Below are 22,207 nucleotides of genomic sequence, written 5' to 3' on the forward strand. Positions count from 1 at the left end.
TAACACTATTACAGCGGCAGCGACCCGGGTTCAATAACGCCGCTGTCTGTACGGAGTTTGTACGCTCTGCCTGGGACTCTGTGTGGGTTTCCTTTGCCCCATCTTGTCCATGCTGAACTATTAATCTTCTGAGTCAATTTGACCTGCACCCAGACCATAGCCCTGCTTACCCCTCCCATCCATGTGGTGGTGGCATCCGTCGGTCTCGAGAGACCATGGATCTGCGCCTGGAGTTTCCAGGGTGCAGGCCTGGGCAGGGTTGTATGGGAGACCGGCAGTTGCCCAAGCTGCAGGCCTCCCCCTCTCCACGCCACCGATGTTGTCCAAGGGAAGGGCATTAGGACCCATGCAGCTTGGCACTGGTGACATCGTAGAGCAATGTGTTGTTAAGTACCTTGCTCAAGGACACAAACACGCTGCCTCAGCTGAGGCTCGAACCAGTGACCTTCAGGTTACTAGTCTGATGCCTTGCCCACTAGGCCACGCACCAACACCCCATCCATGTACCAATCCAAATTTCTCTTAAATGTTGCAATCAAACCTGCATCCACTGGCAGCTCGGTGCACATTCACACCTCCCTCCAGGTGAAGTTCCCCCCTCATATTCCCCTTAAACATTTCACCTTTCACTCCTGCTAATCCCATTTAATTTCCCCCTTATTCTCATCCGTTCCCAATAGGATCTACTGCTTGGCTTCATGGGGTGGGGGTGGGTGGGAAACAATCACCCTAAAAACTTGCTCATCTTCAGGAACCGGGGTAGTCAGAGGAAAGCCACACTGTCACAGAGAGAGTGTGCAAACTCCACACAGACAGCAGCAGAGGTCAGGATTGAACCTGGACTGCTGGAGCCCACGGTCTTGTTTAAACCAAGAGGCTCCATCTTTCCCGACAAGGCCAAATGTATTCCCTGGCCTGTCAGGGACATCTGGGTTTTTGTCGTCTGCTTCTAGGTGACCTATTCTTTCAGTAGGTGTTCTGTCAGGCCTGGGAGAAGAAATTCCTCTATGTATCATCTTAGGCTTTGAAAGGAGACTATTGTATTAATGCAAGCCAAGGTAGAGTTATTCATAGCTCCAAGTATATTTTTTATTCAAGTAAATATATATATTACCATATACTCCCTTGAGATTCATTTTCTTGTAGGCATTTACAGGAAAATAAAGAAATACAATAGAATATTACAGAAAACTATACATAAACAGACATAGACTGACAAACAACCAATTTACAAAAGAAGATAAACTGTTTAAATATAAATAATACCGAGAACATGCCAAAGGGTCTCAGCCCCAAGCATCGTCTGCACTTTTTTTCCATCGATGCTGCCTGGCCTGCTGAGTTCGTCCAGCATTTTGTGTGTGTTGCTCGGATTTCCAGCATCTGCAGACTCTCTCTTGAGTTGTAAGGAGTCCTTGAAAGTAGGTTGTAGAATTATTCAGATTTGTGGTGAGTGAAGTTATCCACAGCAGTTCAGGAGCCTGATGGTTGTTGGGTAATAACTGTCCCTGAGCTTGGTGGTGTGGGACCTGAGGCTTCTATGCCTCCTGCCTGGTGGTAGTAGCGAGAAGAGTGCATGGCCTGGATGAAAAAGGTCTTTGATGGTGGATGCTGCTTTCTTGTGGCAGCGATCCTTGTAGATGCGCTCAACAGATGTCCAGGACATCTTCAAGAAGGGATCCATTATTAAGAACCTCCATCACCCAGGTCAGGCCTTGTTCTCATTGCTACCATAAGGAAGGAGGTACAGAAGCCTGAACGCGCACACTCAATAATTCAGGAACAGCTTCTTCCCCTCTGCCATCCGATTTCTGAATGGACATTGAACCCATGAACACTACCTCACTACTTTATTTATATTTCTATTTTTACACTAATTTAATTTAACTTTTTATATAGATATATACTCACTGTAAATTATTGTTCTGTATTGCAATGTACTGCAGCTGTAAAACAACTTTCAGGACATATGCTGGAGATATTAAACCTGATTCTGAATGGCTTTGCCTGTGATGGACCAGGCTGTATCCACCACTTTCTGTCACCTTTTCCATTCCAGGATATTGGCGTTCCCCTACCAGTTCACATCAATCCCCTCATCCAGCTCCCTGCCCAAAACCTTCACGCAGAATGTGTGTCAGGCCCTCATCTGAGTGAGTACACACTTAATGACTCCCAAGCCCTCACCAGCTCCCGGGTGAAAAATGTCTCTTTCGGCTCCCCTCTAATCCTTCTGTTGCATCTTTAGCGTCTGTTTAAAGTGCGCCTCAGACTGTGTGAAAATTCTTGACACAACTGAATGTTATTACAGGAGGGAGAATAAGCGTACTACTTGACAAGTTTCGATTCAGCCATCTGTGTTTTGTTACAACACCGACAGCCAGTCCCCTCTTCAAAGCCACCTTGGCTATTCGAACCTGCTGTTGCTCGCAGCAGTGAGTAGTCACCCAGCTTGGAAATGCAGGCGGTAAGCTCTCTATCGCCTGCTTACACCTCTCCGCATATTTTTCTCTCCAACTGTGCGGCATTTTTTCACAGATGGTCAGTGTGATAACACTCAGGCAGGCTTCCCATTCAGAAAACTCTCCTGAGTGGTTTGGGAAAGAAAATAATTCCCCACAGCAAAAAAAAATAATGTTTAATCAATAAACTTTATGAATTTCCCCTTGTACAAATCGTTAGGTACACGGAGCCTGGAGCACAGATGGTGTGTTAAAAGAAGGTTTCCTATTTAAGGCAGATGTCTGCCAGTCAGGGAGTTTCAGTTCAATTCTGTACTGAGAACGTGTGCTGTTTGGAACTCCTCAATTATTGAAGCGATTTTTTTTTTTCTCTCTCTCTGTGTTTGGGTGGAGGACGGTGATGTCGTCAGGATTTGATTCAGGAGTTCAGCAGGTAACAGAGGTTGCTCACTAGTGTGACAACCGGAGCTCCCCACAGTGAGTGACGCCCAGTCCGCCAGCCACCAGCCACGGGAGTAACGCCTGCCCTCTACCAAGGAGCCACCTTCTGTCGTTTCCCTCCGCTGGCCACACATCACTGGTCATTCCGTTTATTTCGGGATTTGGAACGTTAACAGGCACTTCCATCCCACCAAAACCACGTCACCCAATTAGACCATAAAACATAAGAGCAGAATTCAGCCATTCGGCCCATCGAGTCTGCTCCACCATTCCAACACAGCTGATTTATTATCCCTCTCAATCCCATTCTCCCTGTAAACCTTGACACCCTTACTAATTAAGAACCTATTATCTCTGCCCTAAATATACCCAAGAACTTGGCCCCCACATACGCCTGTGGCAATGAATTCACCACCTGCTGTCTAAAGAAATTCCTCCTCATGCACATCCTTGTGTTCTGAGGCTGCGCCCTCTGGTTCGAACTCTCCCACTACTGGAAACATTCTCTCCATGTCCACTCTATCTCCACCTTTCAATAATCGATAGGTTTCAATGAGACTCCTTTGGTGAACTACATATACCTGTCTGGACACGCCTCCAGCTGACTGCTCCTGTGGCTCCTCGCACAGACCCCGGTATAAAGGCCATTGTGGACTCTGCCCCGGCCTCTCTGTCTCCAGGATGTAGTATGGTGGTCACTCACTGCTTGTTCTTTCTTCCAGTCAATAAAAGCCGATATCTCGACTTCACGTCTCAGAGAGAGTTATTGATGGTGCATCAGCTCCCCCTTCGTCTTTCTAAACTCCAGCGAGTGCAGGCCCAGAGGCATAAAACACTCTTCATATGTTAACCCTTTCATTCCTGGGATCATTCTTGACAAGCTCCTTGGGACCTTCTTCAAATGCCAGCACACCCTTTCTCAGCTAAGGGCCCCAAAACTGCGCACAACACTCCCGAGTGCGATCTGACCAATGCCTTATAAAGCCTGAGCACGGAAGCAGGCCTACTGAGTCCATGCCAACCTTCAGGCGTCCACTGACACTAATCTCACACTCATTCCAGTTTATTCTCCTCACAACCCCATTCACTGCACCCCGACTTCTCGATCACCCTGAGTCTAACCACTCCAACACTCCCGCATGTGCCTTGAGCTCCTGGGGCCCCAAGTTCTCGAATGTCCTCACTTTCCTCCTTTCAAGCACCCAATAAAATACCGGCTGTCCATGTGGCCAGTATCTCCTGTGATACAGCATAGGCACTACGTAAATTCAGATTGGTGCAAATTGCACCGAGGATATGTGGATGAGATGCACTTACCTGCATTTGACAATCCTTGCGATTTGGAGGCAGAAACCAGAATTGCTGAGTGCGACAGAGGAAGGTGCGCGTTCGCCTCTGTTCGTGAAATTTTCCTTGTGAGTCTGGATGTGATTGTGTGCCTGAACTTTGAGCCAGTGGAGAGGAGACATTTTAATTGGTACTGGTATTGGTTTATTATTGTCACATATACTGAGATCCAGTGAAAAGCTTGTCTTGCACGCTGTTCGTTCAGATCAGATGATTACACTATGCACTGAGGTAGAACAAACCATAACCAAATGCAGAGTAAAGTGTAATAGCAACAGAGAAGGTAAACAAGAGGGAGATTGGAAGGTCAAGAGTCCACCTTATCATACTCATTGTCATCATCATTATGTGCCGTATTGTGTGATGTCATCATTATGTACGACATGGGCAATCATGGTCCATGATCATGATTGATCTTGGCAAATGTTTCTACAGAAGTGGTTTGCCTTTGCCTCCTTCTGGGCAGTGTCTTTACATGACAGGTGACCCCAGCCATTATCAATACCCTTCAGAGATTGTCTGCCTGGCGTCAGTGGTCACATAACCAGGACTTGTAATATGCACCAGCTGCTCATACGACCGTCCACCACCTGCTCCCATGGCTTCACATGACCCTGATCTGGGGGGGCTAAGCGGGTGCTACACCTCACCCAAGGGTGGCCTGCAGGCTGGCAGAGAGAAGGGGTGCCTTACACGTCCTTTGGTAGAGACATACCTCCACTCATTATCATTCTAGGGAACCATTTAATAGTCTTATTCCAGCAAGGCTGAAGCTGTTTTTCAGCTTGGTACTTGCAGGGTTTTGTAACTTCTGCCCGTTGGGAGAGGGGCGAAGAGAGAATGTTGGGTCTTTGATTATACTGACTGCTTTCTGAGGCACTGAGAATGATAGTCCGTGGAGTCCACAGAGTCCGTGGAGGGGAGGCTGGTCTCTGTGATATGCTGAGCTGCACGCAGCAGTTGCAGTAACAAGCCGTGATGAACGCAGAATCTGAACGGACAGTCAGAGCGAGCAAAGTGGTGAGAAGAACCTGGACTGTGTCCGATCGGTGTGAGTCGCTGTTTCGGGGGTCAGGTCGATGGAAGCCAGCCCGACCTGCTGTGGATCGCCGGCGTTTTTTGAGGAAACAGCGGCTGTTATCGAATTATCTTCCAGAGGGTGGGGAAGCATCCTGGCTGAGTTTCAGGCGCAGCAAGGTACAAGCAGGGACGAGTGAGGCAGAGGCTTGCCCGAGAAGCACCAGTTAAACAGTGAAAGCCATCCTCACCCTCTTGCACTCTTCTGTTGACCCACTAGGTGGAGCGGCTCATGGTGGGGAAGGGTGGAGTGAGCCCAAACCTTTCATGGGAGCCTCAGTCCCCAGCGTGGGTCTGCTCATTTCTGCCCCCCTCCACACGAGATGCCGTACTGTGCTAGGGTCTTAGTTGCATGCAGAATTTACGTGAAGCAAAGATGCTAAGTTAAAAGTTTCTTAATATGAAAAATAAATCTGAATATTTTACAGTATGAAATTTACTGTAAGAATTCATTGTAAACAGTAAAAAAAACTAAATCAAATCAGTATCTGGTGTGGCCAGCCTTTGCCTTTAAAACTGCGTCAGTTCTCTTAGGTACACTGTCATGCAGTTTTATAAGAAAATTAGCCAGTAGGTTGTTCCAAGCATCTTGGAGAACTTGCCACAGTTCTTCTGCAGACTTTGGCTGTCTTGCTTGCTTCTGTCTCTCCAGGGAGTCCCAGACAGCCTCAAGGATGTTGAGATCAGGGTTCCTTGAGGAGGCCTGAAACTATATAAAAAGTCAGGGGTGCCTAAGACGTTTGCACAGTCCTGAACTTGCAGCAGCGAGTCAGCGCGGGAGGGAAGGAGCAGCTTAGTTCTTGGGGAAGGAGGACAAAAGATCTTGATTAGGATTGAATAGGGGTCAGGGCTATAAATAAAGCAGCATTTTATTAGTAGTGCAAGGCTGTACACTATGGGTCATCCTGTGATACGAATGCAATAAGTGCATGCTATTTCCCTGCTGTGTTTAACCTCTGAAGGACATTTTCATACTTAACAAGAACCTCAAGCAAGCAAGGTTGCAATCTATCAGCATGTGTAGCCAGCGCTGCAGCCAGAACGGGCGCAGGATCAGAATCAGAATAAGGTTTATTATCACTGACATTGTTGTTTTGTCGCAGAAGTACAGTGCAAGATAGAATTATTTCTTTACTTATTTGTTGGGACACAGCGCAGAATAGGCCCCACTCCTGCCCTTTGAGGCATGCTGCCCAGCTATCCCCCGATTTAACCCTAGCCTAATCTCGGGAAAATTTACACTGACCGATTAACCTACCGACCGTCTTTGGACTGTGGGAGGAACTGCACGCAGTCACGGAGAACGTGCAAACTCCTTACAGGCAGCAGCAGCAGCAATTGAACCTGGGCCGCCTGTACTGTACTGTAAACTACTTCGCCAAAATTATTATGAGTTGCAATAAAAGTTAATAAGTTATGCAAATTCATGTGTTTGTGGGCCATTTAGAAATCTGATGGCAGAGGGGGAAAAGCTGGACTTAAACACTGAGTGTGCCTCTTCAGGCTCCTACGTCTCCTTCCCTCTTGGTAATAGTGAGAGAGGGCATGTCTCGGGTGATGAGGGTCCTTAATAATGCTTCCTGGGTGGGTGGCGGGGTAGAGTTACAGTATGTCAACCAACAGGGGTGTAACGCACTGCTTCCCTCCGCTAGCCTGCAGTTCACTCTTGGGCAAGGCATAGCACCTACTGAGACCCCAGATTGGGGTCACAAGAAGTCTTGGGAGCAGGTGGTGGAGGGTCATATGAGCAGCCGGTGCACATCACAAGTCCTGGTTATGTGACCACTGACACCAGGCAAACAGTCTCTGAAGAGTATCGATAATGGCTGGGGTCACCCATCTTGTAAAGACACTACCCAGAAAAAGGCAATGGTAAACCACTTCTGTAAGAAAATTTGCCAAGAACAATCATGGTCATGGGAAGACCACGGTCGCCCACATATGATGCATAATGAACGAAAGCCTTCTTGAGGCACTGCCTTTCGAAGATTTCCTTGATGGTGGGGAGGGTTGTCCTCGTGATGGACTGAGTTTACACCCTCGGAAGGCTTTTCCAGCCTTGTGCTTTGGTGCCTCTGTACCAGGCACTGATGCAACCCAGACAGTGCACCAGATAGCTACCAGCACCCTTTTCTGTCATCGATTGATATGCCCTCAATATGAGGACAAATCTTTCACTTCTGGAAAAAAAGCCTGGTGTGAAAAGGGTTAACAGCTCCACCTGACAGTTCTGGTACTGAAGGAATCTCCATACATACCATGAAGGAATTTCTTTCGTGGAGTTTAGAGCTTGAGATTGCATGCAGACTCTCTCCTATGGCTTCCAAAATATCCCTTGTCTCGCACCTCCACCTCAGCCAGAGGTCAGCTAGTGCTCTCAAGGTCAAAGGCTGCTGAGTAAGAGTAATTAAAACTGCATTTAATCTAATGATAAAACACATCCACCCCTCTCTCTGCCCTCACACATAAAAGCGATTCATTATTGTTTTTTGTGAGCTCTTCTGCTTATTAAACCGTAGTTGGTGACAATTTTTAATCAGGCTTCTGTGGCTGTAGGTAGATGAGCTCCATGTTAAAGAGTATCAATCCAGCTGTATTTCCATAAGACGTAGGAGCAGGATTGGGCCATTCGGCCCATCAAAACTGTTCCACTATTCAATCATGGCTGATTTTTCTTTCTAGTCCCATTCTCCTGTCATCTCCCATTTGCCCCCCTCAACAATCGGGAACGTTTCAGTCTCTGCCTTGTGGCTTGGCTTCCACTGCCCTCTGTGGCAACAAATTCCACAGATTCAACAACCTCTGGCCGAAGGAATTCCTCCTCATCTCAGTTCCAAAGGGATTCCCTTCTACCCTGAGGCTGATCTTGGACTCCTTCGTTAATGAAACCTCCTCTCTCATCTATACAGACCTTTCTGTTTCCGGTAACTTTCAGTGAGATCCCTTCTCATCCTCCTGCCGGATTGTGGTGCCTTTGGGGACGTGAACAGAAAAGATTAGTTTTATTTTAAATGCAAGAGATTCTGCAGATGCTGGATTTCCAAAGCAACACACCCAAAATGCTGGAGGAACTCAGCGGGTCGGGCAGCAGCTCTAAAAAAAAATGAATAAGCAGTCGTCGTTTCAGGCAAGAGTAATTAGTTTTATTTCTGTTATTAGTTGTATTTGTCATATGCACTTTGAAACACACAGTAAAATACATTATTTTGTGTCAACGACCAACACAATCTGAGCATGTACTCAGGGCAGACCTCCACATTCACGGCACAAATGTAGTATGCCCACATCTCCTAAGCCTGACTGAGCATCTTTTAGAATGTGGGAGGAGACCGGAGCACCCGGAGGAAGATCACGTGGTCCCAGGCGGAATGTACAACCTCCTTATGGGCAGCGGCAGGAATGCTGATGGACGGCTCTGAAGATCATCGTGCTCACTCCCACACCAATGGGTCACCCGCGTGATGCTCTCCTCGGAGAGTGAGGCGGGGGTACATGGGCGTCGTCAGGTTCGTTCACAGGACGTGGATGTCACTCCGAAGAGGATCCTGAACTGCTCTGAACTGGGTTTCACCGCGTTAGCGAGTCAGGATTTACATGTCGGTCAGAGTAAGTAAGGAGGTAGATCTCCCTCCCTGAGTGACATTGGTGAACCGGGCAGGTGTATGTGATCCCCTCAGAGCTAACAGTACTGAGATCTGTTTGTGTACACTCAGTGTCCGCTGCATTAGGTAGAGTAGCGGAACCCAGTTTGTTCTGCTGTTGCTGTAGCCCATCCACTTCAAGATTCGACATGTTGTCCGTTCAGAGATGAGCTTCTGCACACCACTGTTGTAACATGCGGTTATTTGAGTTACTTTCGCCTTCCTGTCAGCTTGAACCAGTCCAGTCATTCTCCTCTGACCTCTCTCATTAGAAAGGCATTTTCACCAACAGAACTACCACTCACTGGGTGCTTTTTGTTTCTCTTTAAACTCTGGAGACTGTTGAGAGTGAAAATCCCTGGAGATCAACAGTTTCTGAGATACTCAAACCACCCCGTCTGGCACCAACAGTCATTCCACGGTCAAAGTCACTTAGATCACATTTCTTCCCCATTCTGATGTTTGGTCTGAACAACAACTGAACCTCTTGTCCATATCTGCATGCTTTTATGCACTGAGTTGCTGCCACATGATTGGTTGATTAGATACTTGTATTAATGAGCAGGTTTACAGATGTACTGAATAAAGTGGCACCTGAGTGAAATCACGGCGTCATACGGCAGGGAAACAGGCACTTCGGCCCATTGAGTCAATGCTGAACATCAGCCACCGGTGTTGCTCTCATCCTCACAGTGAGCAAATTTAATTGGTTGTCTGCGCGGACAGATCGAAGACACCCTATGTTTGGAAGAGGCTCCAGCTAAAATTCTGTAACAGAATCTAGAACAGTACAGCACAGTAGAGGCCTTTCAGCCCACAATATTGTGCCGACCCTTTAACCTACTCCAAGATCAATCCAGCTCTTCCACATAGCCATTCTTCTTCCTCTCATCCATGAGGCTAAGTGTCTGTTAAATGTCATTACCTCTGCCACCACCCTTGGCAGCACGTTCCATGCACCCACCACTCTGTGTAAAAACCTACCTCCGACATTCCCCCTATACTTCCCTCCAGTCACCATGAAATTATGCCCTTCATATTAGCCATTTCCACCCTGGAAAAAAGTCCCTGGCAGTGCACTCTAGTTATGCCTGTCATCATCTTCTTCACTTTTATCAAGTCACCTCTCATCCTCCTTCACTCCAAAGAGAAAAGCCCAATCTTACTCAACTTATCCTCATAAGATGCGCTCTTCAATCCAGGCGGCATCCTGGTAAATCTCCTCTGCACCCTCTCTAAAGCTTCCACATCCTTCCTATAATGAGGTGACCAGAACTGAGCACAGTACTCCGAGTGTGGTCTGACCAGGGTTTTGTGGAGCTGCAATATTCCCTTGTGGCTCTTACCGTGTAGACCTCACGTCACACCCTGTCAACCTGACACTTCATTCCGGTTTTTCTTTTCTCTGTGACAACCAATTCACAATCCACCGGGTGCTATATATTACCCTAAACTTTTGTGTTCTAATCTTGTGGGTCAACCTCTCATGGTGGACCTTATCAAAAGCTTTCTGAGAATCTAAATATTGCTTGGATCCTGATGAAGGTCTCAGTCCAATATATTGACTGTTGGCTCCTCTCTGTAAATGCTGCCTGACCAGTTAAAGTTCCTCCAGCATTGTGTGTGTGTGTGTGTGTGTGTGTGTGTGTGTGTGTGTGTGTGTGTGTGTGTGTGTTACTTTGACGCTCCAAGTGCACTTGCACTGATCCTCTTAACCACAGGGAACCACCTTCACTACCATAGCTTTGAGTGGTCTTGAGGAGCTCTACTTGTACCTGAACATCACGAATAGGGGGCGGTCATACCTTTCTGAACATGTCACACTTCCAGGTTTAACACACGAAGAGCATTTCATGGCTCTGGGCCTATACTCACTGACGCTTAGAAGAATGAGGGGCGATCTCATTGAAATCTATCGCATATTGAAAGGTCTGGATAGAGTGGATGCGGAGAGGATGCTTCCTGTAGTGGGGGAGCCAGGGACCAGAGAACACAACCTCAAAGTATGAGGACTCCCCTTCAGAACAGATGAGGAGGAATTACTTTCACTAGTTGTTTGTGAATCTGTGGAATTCATTGCCATGGACATCTATGGGGGCCAAGTCATTGGGTATATTTAAGGCAGAGGTTGATAGGTTCTTGCTTAGTCAGGGCTCCAAGGGCTGGAGGAGGGGTGCCGAGCAGTACTGATCGCTGCCTGACGAAGAAGGAAAGCATAGCAGTGGCTCCACTCCCAGGTCCTGCACACGTTTCACGTCCTTATTGTGGATGTCTATGTCGCTCACAACTTGGGCTCCGCAACCTCCTACGGACACACAACAGAACCGTCGAAATCCAGCACTCATCGTCGGATACGACAGACAGCCAACCCAGATCCGGTAACAAGCTTACCTCGCGCTCCGTTCAAACGGATCAAGCCACTACAAGGTGCGTTGAGGTAGAACAAGGTAAAACAATAACAGAATGCAGAGGGGAAGTGTAACAGCTACAGAGAAAGCAATAAGGTACAAGGTCGTAATGAAGTAGGCTGTGTGAGGTCAAGAGTCCAACTTATCACCCTAGGGAACCATTTAATAGTCTGGTAACAGTGGGGTAGAAGCTGTCCTTGAATCTGGTGGGACGTGCTTTCAGGCTTGTGTGTCTTCTGCCTGATGGGAAGGGAGAGGAGAGAGCATGTCCAGGTAGCTGGGGTCGGGTTAAGCTGGCTGCTTTACTGAGGCATTGAGAAGTGGAGAGGAGGTTGGTTTCCATGAATGCATTGGGCAATCCCGTGCCGAGCAGTTCCCATACCAAGCTGCGAGGCATCCAGATAGGTGCATCGATGAAGTTGGCGAGAGACGATATGGACTGCGGAAGGGCTGGCAGTTTACTGTAAGGAAAGGCCTTGATAAATGGCCATCCAGCCTCCTGAAATAAAAGTTGCATTACCTTAGCAACCAAGCTTTATCCACTAAATATACTCTGATTTCCAATTTCCTGCTGAATATCTATTAAGTGACTGTTTATGAATGTATATAAATGGTCAGGAACCAGACTGCAATGAAAAGAAAGGCTTATTGAAGCTATTTCCCTACAAAGGAAATCACTAGTTAGATGTTAAAATACTGTGCACTGTAAGCAGAACTGACCTTTGCTGTTACACCCAAACGACCTCAATTTTCCTTCTAAGGCTTCTGTGAAAATACTTTAAAATTTATGACTTCCAGTTCCTCATAGATTTTTTTCCCCCTCAGATGGTTTTTCCAAATGACTGTCCGCTCGCCTATGACCTTCTGAAACTTAATTCAACTTTGTCGAATCAGTTGTTTATACAATAGTCCCTGATTTGGAAACAAAGTCAGGAATATTTCAAGATAAAATAGAAATATAAAGGAACCCCTCCCCGGGAGACCCTTAACCTCTGTTGTAGGATACATTCTTGCAGTGATCTCTTTATACAAGAAGTCGGGGCTAATTTCCATTACAATCTCTAACGTCAATGGACTGTCGACCTATTTCAAATAAAGTAAATTCAAAATAAATTTATTGTCAAAGTCCGTATCTGTCACTGTATGCTATCCTGAAATTCATTTCCTTGTGGGCACTTACAGTAGAACAAAGAGGTAGAGTAGAATCGGTGAAAAACTACACACAAAGACTGACAAACAACCAATGTTCAAAAGAAGGCAAACTGCAAATACAAGGTAAAATAAATATTAATAAATGATACTGAGAATTAGTCGGCCGGTGCTGTAGTTGCATCAGCTCCACATCTTGAGCTGCATGGTCCTGAGTTTGTATCTGGCCGACTCCGTACACACGTTCCATCCCTGCTGGGTTGAGCATTGAGTTAGCAACTTGGCCTCGTAAAGAAGTCAAGTTCTTATAGATAGCGGGGTCAAGGGATATGGGGAGAGGGCAGGAACGGGGTGCTGATTGTGTATGATCAGCCATGATCACAGTGAATGGTGGTGCTGGCTAGAAGGGCCGAATGGCCTACTCCTGCACCTACTGCCTATTGTCTATTGTCTAAGTGCAATGGAGACGGCAGGAATGCCGCCCAATGCTTCATAAGGTGCGAGAAGGAAGGAACAGCAACAACAATATTGAGAACATAAATTGCAGAGTCTTTGAAAGTGAGTCCGTAGGTTGTGGAATCCTTTCAGTGAGTGAAGATATCCACGCTGGTTCAGGAGCCTGATACTTGAAGGATAATAACTTCCTGAACCTGGTGGTGTGGGACCTAAGTCTCCCGTACTTTCCACCCGATGGTAGTAATGAAAGGAGAGAATGGCCTGGATGGCAGTGGTCTTCGATGACAGATGCTGACTTCGTGAGGTGGAGTTCCACGTAAATATGCTCTGTGACACGGAGGGCTTTGTCTGCGATGGACTGGGCTGTGTCCACTACTTTCTGTGGCATCGGTGTTTCCATACCAGACCACAGCGCAACCAGTTGCGTTGATTGTCAACATTTGTAGGGCTGTGAAGGACAAGAATCCTCACCTTCAGCCATCCATTGATCTAGAACTGAAGTCATATACCCTCGTGCAATATAGCAAATTGACCAAGTGGTTTACTCACTTCCAGTAGCTGCAGAACTGCTCCTTCTCCATCATGTTCGCCCCACCACACCTTTTGTTCCACTCTGTTTAAGACAATGATATCTCCTTGCATATTCCTAAGGTCTTAATACCCTCAGTGGCTACTGCAGTAGATCCATCTGTACATCTGCTCATTAATGCAAATATCTAATCGGAGAATCATGTGGCAGCAACTCAATGTATTAAAGTATGCGGACATGGTCAAGAGGTTTAGTTGTTTGGTCAGACCAAACATCAGAATGGGGAAGAAATGTGATCTAATTGATTTTGATTGTGGAATGATTGTTGGTGCCAGATGGGGTGGTTTGAATGTTTTTAAAAACTCTTGATTTCCTGGGATTTTCATGCACAACAATCTCTAGAGTTTACAGAGAATGGTGTGAAAAAAAAACAGAAAAAAAATTCCGGTGAGAGGTAATTCTGTGGACATAAACACCTTGTTAATGAAAGAGGTCAGAGGAGAATGGCCAGACTGGTTCAAGCCAATAGGAAAGAGACAGTAACTCAAATAACCACGCGTTACAACAGTGGTGTGCAGAAGAGCATCTCTGAATGCACAACACATCAAAATGGATGGGTTACAGCAGCAGAAGACCACAAACATACACTCAGTGGCCATTTTTTTAGGCACAGGTGGCATCTAATAAAGTTGCCACTGAGTGTTTTTTTTTGCTGGATTATAACTGGCTAATAGTTTATTACCATGAAATTGTGTTTCCCAACAGCCGCTTGTATTTCAGTTTATAATTTTTTTTAAAAAGTACTATATCTGCCTATTAACTAACATCCCCAAGATGTTCCAAATGCTTGGCTAGCTGCTTACGGGTGTCTCTCTGTATAAGCGGGAGGCTGTGTATGTTGTGTTGCTCAAAGTTCACAGTTGTTAATTATAGCCGGATTATTTTTGCGAAAAAGGTTATCAGTTTCAGTTTATTTTCGTCTATTCACGTTGAGGGGCAGGAACAAAACAGAAAAGCTGCAGGGCGATGGATTGAAGAATGCGAAATGACCCCTGTACATCCTGGGGATTGTGACCATTCAGAGTGGACTCCTGCTACCAGTAAAACCTCAATAAAATTTGATGCTGGGTTATTGACAGAAAGATATTAAGGCAAAATTCAGTCCTAATTGTGGTTTTCTGCATCAATATATAGAGCAGGATTGGGCCATTAAGCTCTGATTTCAACGAGCTAATAGGATGAGGACAAACTCAGCAGAATAAATACTGCCTGTGTTTACAAACACTCCGTTTAAATACAGTAGGTTACAGGAGATTGTTCAGCCCATTCAGTCCATGCTGGCTTTCTCTCAGTAACAATCGTAAGCCCATAAGGCATAGGGGCAGAATTAGGCCTTCCAGCTCATTTGTGTTTGCTCCACCATTCCATCATGGCTGATTTATTATCCCTCTCAACTCCATTCTCTTGTCTTCCCCTTATTAATTGGGAACCTATCAGCCTCCGTGTGGTGAACTATGTGCCTGTCTGGATACGCCCCCCGCTGACTGCTCCTGTGGCTCCTCCCACAGGCCCCTGTATAAAGGCGATCTGAGGCCTGACGCTCGGCCTCAGTCTCCAGGATATGGTATGATGGACACTCACTCCTGGTTCCTTCTTCCAGTCAATAAAAGCCGATATCTCGCCTTAAGTCTCAGTGTGAGTTATTGATGGTGCATCACTCCGTGTTAAATATTCCCAATGAGTTGGTTGCCAAAGCCCCCTGTGGCAATGAATTCCACAGATTCACCACCCTCTGGCTGAAGAAATTCCTGCTCATCTCTATTCTAAAGCAACGTTGTTGTATTTTAACGCTGTGTCCTCTGGTCCTAGACTCCCCCACTATTGAAAACATCCTCTCCACATCCTTTCTATCTCGACCTTTCAGTTTCCATTATTAGTTTTGATTTATTTCATTAATAAAATTACACCTTTGTTGTGCGGATTAAATTTGCTGTTTCACATTTTCCATCTGTTCATACAAAAGGGGGCCAGTCAGCCCATCAACCCCATTTCTGGCTCTCCTCCAGGGTGACCCCATAACTCTGTTCTTTCTCTGTGGCTCCCTCCCTGATTTCCTTTCGAAAGTCCTCATTCCCTTGTTGCCACAGCCTTTATTTACAGTAACTTCAGGATTAAAAGCACCCTGCTACATGAGATGGTAATGTTCATGTGGTCTGTGGTATCTTTTCCCCATCTCTTTATACCCAGGTGCCTCGGTCCTTGAACCGCCTGCTCATGGGAACAGCATCTCTGTGTATTTACTTTCATAGAGACAAATACAGTTTTTTGTTCAAAGTACAAAGCAAATTTTATTATCAAAGTACATATATGTACCCATATACCACCCTGAGATTAATTTTCTTGTGGGCATACTCAGCAAATCTATAGAATAATAATTATACCAGAATCAATGAACAACCGTTCAACCAGAGTGTAGGAGACAACAAGCTCTGCAAATGCAAAAAGAGAAGAAACAATAATACTAAATAAATAAGCAGTAAGTATTAAGAACATGAGATGAAGAGTCCTTGCAAGTGAGCTCATAGGTTGTAGAAATGTTTCAATGATGGTGCGAGTGAAGTTGAGTGAAGTTATCCCCTTTGGTTCAAGAGCCTGATGGTTGAAGGGTAATAACTGTTCCTGAACCTGGTGGTGCGAGTCCTGAGGCTCCTGTACCTTCTACCTGATGGCATTAGTGAGAAGGGAGCATGTCCTGGGTGGTGGGTGTCCCTGATGATGGATGCTGCTTTCCTGTGACAGCGTTTCGTGCAGATGTGCTCAATGGCGGGGAGGGCTTGACTCAAAGAAAATTGCACTGTGATATTTATAATGTTCTTTTTCTCTTCTGTTTCCTCCCTTTTCCTGGTGACCGCCTCTCAGAAGTGGAATGAATTTCATGTGTTGAGGGCATCTCAGGAAAATCCAAGATGGCTGCCAAGCGGAAGGGTGGCCTGAAATTGAACGCCATCTGCGCTAAGTTAAGCCGGCAGGTTGTCTATGAGTGTGCGGCGGAGCAGGCCGAACCCGACCAGAAACTTCCGGAGGCTTGCCCAACCGACGGCCTGCAGCACGGCGACCAGGAGGTGGAGGCCAAGGTCCCCGACGGGCTGCAGCACATCCAGAAGCTGGAGGAGGACAAGAAGAGGCGGGAGGCGATCGAGAAGTGGGTGAACGGGGAGTACACGGACGAGCACGGGGACCGCAGTGAGGAGCGGCTCGTCAAGGCAGGGGATGGCGACTTCCTGCCCTCGGAAGGGGTCTACATGCTTCAGCCCAAAGGTTGCAGTGAAGAGGAGGACATTGACGGGGCTCAGGAATCTCTGGACGGTAGCTACATGGACGATCGAGATTCGGAGGATGTGGGGCCGAAAGAGGAAGGCTACAATTCTTCTAGTGAGGCCAGCATAAGGCAGCACAGTGTTGCCTCTTCAGGTGAGTAATACTGCCTCGTGAAATCGCCCGTACACTGTTGAATCATACAAGCTGCTGAAAAGCATCAACTGTCCATAGATGCTGCCTAGTTTGCTCAGTTCCTCCAGCACTTTATGTGCATTGCTCAACACTTTCCGGCACCTGTAGAATCTCGTGTGTTTATGATTTTCTGGAGAAACTCAGCAGGTCAGGCAGCTTCTAAAGAGTGAAGTGAACAGCCAGTGTTTCAGGTTGAAACCCTCAGTTCAGATGAAGCGCCTCAAAATGACAGTTGTCCATTTCCCTCGATAGGTGCTGCCTGACTTGCTGAGTTCCTCCGACATTTTACGTGTGTTCCTCAATATTTCCCATCATCTGCCGAATCTCTTGTGGCTTACGATTTGCTGGAGAAACTCAGCTGGTCACAAGCAGCGTCTATGGAGGGGAATGAACAGTCGCCATTTCAAGTTGAGACCCCTCATTTGGACTCGACCCCCCCCCCCCCCCCCAGGTCCAGATGTAGGGTCTCAACAAAAGACATCAGCTATCCATTTCTCTCCGTAGATGCTGTTGGGTGCAATGAGTTCCACTGGTGCATAACATGTTACTGCAGAGTCCAGTGTCTGTGTTCTCCTCTGTCTCCCGTGTGGATTCATATGTTGACTGTTTTGCCTAGACTTTACTGTGAGGGGGAAATTTAGCCTGGCTCATCAATTGAGAGAAGAAGTAAGAAAAATCCCAAATTCACAGCAAAAAGTACCCCATAATTAGTACATTTTTTCCCATTATTGTGATAAATGCTACAAGAGAAATGCAATTTCAGTTCATCTGCCAGTCTGATCAAGAACTGCAGAATCAGAATTAGTTTTAATATCACCGGCATACGTCGTGAAATTTGTTAACTTTGCAGCCGCAGTGCAATGCAGTACGTGATAAAAGAGAAAAAAACCTGTGAGTATATCCAGTATATATATTAAATAGTTAAGTAGTGCAAAAAAATGGAAATAAGTAGTGAGGTAGTGTTCATGGGTTCAGCGTCCGTTCAGAAATCAGGTGGTAGAGGGGAAGAAGCTGATCCTGAATCGTTGAGTGTGTGTCTTCAGGCCCCTGGACCTCCTCCCTGATGGCAGAGGGGAAGAAGCTGTTCCTGAATCGTTGAGTGTGTGTCTTCAGGCCCCTGGACCTCCTCCCTGATGGCAGAGGGGAAGAAGCTGTTCCTGAATCGTTGAGTGTGTGTCTTCAGGCTCCTGTACCTCCTCCCTGATGGCAGAGGGGAAGAAGCTTCCTGAATCGTTGAGTGTGTGTCTTCAGGCTCCTGTACCTCCTCCCTGATGGCAGAGGGGAAGAAGCTGTTCCTGAATCGTTGAGTGTGTGTCTTCAGGCTCCTGTATCTCCTCCCTGATGGCAGAGGGGAAGAAGCTGTTCCTGAATCGTTGAGTGTGTGTCTTCAGGCTCCTGTACCTCCTCCCTGATGGCAGAGGGGAAGAAGCTGATCCTGAATTGTTGAGTGTGTGTCTTCAGGCTCCTGTACCTCCTCCCTGATGGCAGAGGGAAAGAAGCTGTTCCTGAATCGATGAGTGTGTGTCTTCAGGCTCCTGTATCTCCTCCTTGATGGTAGTAATGAGAAGAGGGTGTGTCCTGGGTGATGGGGTCCTTAATGATGGATGCCGCCCTTTTGAGGCATCGCTCCTTGAAGATGCCCTGGATACTCTGGAGGCTGGTGCCCATGGTGGAGCTGGCTGAGTTCACAACTCTTGGCAGCTTACTGTGCAGTAGCTTCCCCCCACCCCCCATCAGATGGTGACGCAATCGAATCTCTGCGCTCTCAAGCTTCGTCGGAACCACGAACCAAAAACAAGCTCGCCTCTGCCGGATCTCTCAGGTACTGAAGTAGGGTGTCGAGCAAACAAAAATGTGCAACTTGTGCAGGGGGCCGGGGGTGGATTTCGTTGGAAGGGGCAAGGAACCAGCTCTTGAGGTGCTGGCAAGGGCCAGAGGTCATAGCGTGCTGACCCCCTGACAGTCAGTGACACTCTGGAATACAGAAGTGCGGAGATATGAAGTGGCATTTGTTATCAGTTGGAGAAAAACACGGATTTAATGGCTTCAAATATAGATGGAGACTGGCCTGTCCTTCATGAAGGAATTTGCAGACTTTGAGTGCAAAGATTAGGGTACTTTATTTAATGCTTCATTGACACTATCTACTAAACTGGCTTCTGATATCGAAATCTGGAATTATCTAAAGCCAAGGGATGACATCATCAGGATGAAATATGATAAGGTCAAAACATTTTTACACTATTTTTAAAGTAAGATTATCTGACACTCTGTCAGAACAAATTATTCCTGCTGAATTCAAGCCTTAAGAGGCCATGATTCTTCTACACTTCAGACTGCTTCGGCCTGTGCATTTCAGGCCCAGTATTCGCTGAGCAGATCCTTGGTTATTTTGAAAAGAGAGTCACTCAACACACCCAGCAGAGTGCGTTGGCCAGACTTCCTGTGACGCCGTGTTTCTACGCTGGCCTTGCCGTGCCCAGAGATATACGCGCTGTTATTGTGTGGTGTGCTCCGTAAACCTGTTCTCCCTGCACCAATCCCATTCATTTCGGCCTCCCACCTTAAAACCCCTTCCTCCTGTTACTGGCTCCGAACATCTTTTCAGCAGACGCTAGGTGTTCTGCTGGCTTCTCACATCAGAATCAGGTTTATTATCACTGACAAATGCCGTGAAATTTGTTGTTTGTGGCAAGACATAAAATATGACTGTAAGTTATAATTTTTAAAGAGTAAAAGAGGAATAGTGAGGTGGTGTTCATGGAGCATTCAGAAATCTGATGGCAGAGGGAAGGAAACTTTACCTATAACATAGAGGTGTGGGACTTCAGGCTCCTGTACCTCTTCCCTGATGGTAGTGATGAGGAGGAGGCATGTCCTGGGTGTTGAGGGTCCTTAAAGATAAAGATTACTTACTCCTTGTTGCACCTCTCAAATTTAGAGTCACAATGAAGGTCTTCCATCTCTGTCTGTCATTGGCCATCTTCTCTATTTGGCCCCAGGTGTGGTTCAGGGACCTCATTTCTGTCTCTACGGTATGGCGTCAAGTTGCCTTTGGTCTCCCGCGTTTCCTCCACCCTTCAGGGGTCCGATGAATTGTTGATGGAGTTGGCCTCTCTTAATAACTTATTATTATTTAATTATTTATGGTTTTATATTGCTATATTTCTTCACTATTCTTGGTTGGTGCAGCTGTAACAAAACCCAATTTCCCTTGGGATCAATAAAGTATGTCTGTCTGTCTGTCTCATCATGTGCCCAATCCAACTCCCAACGTTTCCCCGTGACGATTGTGGCCACGTCCTCTTGATGACACTGAAGGGGTAGGGTGTGGTTAGAGATCTCTCTTGGCCGGAGAAAACAGAGGATCTTCCAGAGGCTCGTGGTCTGGGATAATGACAGCTTGAAAAAATCAGATTAGATTCATTCGTCACATGTGTATTGAAACATCAAAGCATACAAGTGAGATGTGCCATTTGTGTCAGCAATTGACACAGCCTGAGGACGTGCTGGGGACAGCGCACAAGTGTCTCCATGTGCCAGTGTAGTAGGCCCACAACTTATTAACCCTAACCTATACGTCTTTGGAATTGGGGAAGATCTCGGATGAAGCCAGCAGGGTCACGGGGAGAACACACTGACAGTGGCAGGAACTGAACTTGGCTCACAGGCACTGTAAATCATTCCACTAGTTGCAAGCCGCTGGATGCCACGTTGTCCCATCCTGTTAACTTGCCAGCAGTTACCCTCTGTAAGCCAGGGTGGGCTGCACATGACCAATCAGTGGACGGGGGGAGCGAGTGTGTGAAGATTTCCACCGGCCATGTTTGGTGGGTGTGGCGGGCTTCCCGCTCAAGGGGGCTGAGCTGGATAATTCCCTCAATAAACCACCAAACAGGCCTTTTGTTACAAACTCAGTACTACTGAAGCATGCAGGCCAATCCTTGCTCGGCAAGCTCCCACAAGGACTATGAGGTCCCGACCAGATAATCTGTTCATTTAAAAGACAGGTCACCGGGGAAATAAATCACCTTTTCATTAAATTCTTGCCACTATATCCTCTGTGAGAGGGGCTGGTGTCTCAACGGAGAAACTGCAGCTCTAAGAATTCAGCTTCCCCACTCAACATGCACCCCCCCCTCCACCTCAGTACCGCATTGGAATGTCAGCCCTGAACATCCTGACTCCGAGCCAAATACATGACCAGCTGAACCACAGCTGAAAGTTAGAGAGAAGGGGAATGGCTGTCACCATTTGGACTTTGTGCCTCTTTTGTGCAGCTGGCGATGTTTAAGAGATTTATGGAGCTTTTCCACCTGTGCCCGCTGACAATAGGGTAACTTTGTCCTTTGTCAGTCGAACATCTTAATTCAAGGGGACCTCGATGTGATTGAATGGTTTGAAACGGTGCCAATTGCCATGCCAGTGGCTGGAATTTGATTTCAACTGCTTTAATAATTTGAGCAATTTATTTGATGTAGACGTACAGCGCGGAACAGGCCCTTCTGGTGCAATGAGCTGCACCAGCCAGCAAACCACCTATTTAACCCTAGCCTAATCACAGGACAATTTACAATGACCAGTTTACCAGTAGGTCTTTGGAACGTGGGATGAAACAGGAGCAGCCAGAGGAGACCCACGTGACTACAGGGAGGATGTACAGTCCCCTTACAGATTTGAACTCCGAACTCTGATGCCCCAAGCTGTCATGACGGTGCGGTAACTGTTACTCGAGACCTGTTTAAAGTCCGTGGGCTGAGAAAACGGATTTGATGTTTTCAGTGGGTTCCCATCCTTGGAACAGCTTTAGGATGGAGGGAGGCCGTGGTTTCCGCTTCTCCCTCCTGTCTGCGAAGGTTTCCTGAGACCCGTTCGGCATTCCTGACTCTGGTGACGCAAAAGCCTCACGCTCCTGGCAAGTTTCACCAATTTGTTCATTATTCTTTGTATCCTGAGTTGCTGCAAAATGCAGTGATGGACTGTGACAGCTGTCAAACTCAATCAGTCTCTCTCCCCCTTCCTCCCAGTTGCTCCTTATAAGCCAGCGAGCTAGAGCTTGAGAATCCTGCTCAAACAAAAAAGCATGCACGCACCTTCTGGAGTAATCTCACCAATATCCCAGCCAGTACCTAGGGCTGGGCAGGCCAAGGCAGTCAACGAAAAATTTAGAGCAGTCCAGCACAGGGA

At 46.8% G+C, this 22,207-nt stretch overlaps 1 protein-coding gene across 1 annotated transcript in view; it reads left to right on the top strand.

Annotated features, from left to right (window-relative positions):
* The first annotated feature begins 8,788 nt into the window (after positions 1–8,788).
* casz1 (castor zinc finger 1) overlaps positions 8,789–22,207 on the top strand; it is a 145,425-nt gene continuing 132,006 nt past the window's right edge. The window contains exons 1-3 of the mRNA XM_059951623.1: positions 8,789–8,933; positions 15,658–15,707; positions 16,456–16,981. Coding sequence (XP_059807606.1) covers positions 8,789–8,933; positions 15,658–15,707; positions 16,456–16,981 — 721 coding nt within the window. The remainder of the gene's footprint in view (positions 8,934–15,657; positions 15,708–16,455; positions 16,982–22,207) is intronic.

This window comes from Hypanus sabinus, chromosome 27, assembly GCF_030144855.1.
Source record: "Hypanus sabinus isolate sHypSab1 chromosome 27, sHypSab1.hap1, whole genome shotgun sequence".
Classification (NCBI taxonomy): Eukaryota; Metazoa; Chordata; class Chondrichthyes; order Myliobatiformes; family Dasyatidae; genus Hypanus; species Hypanus sabinus.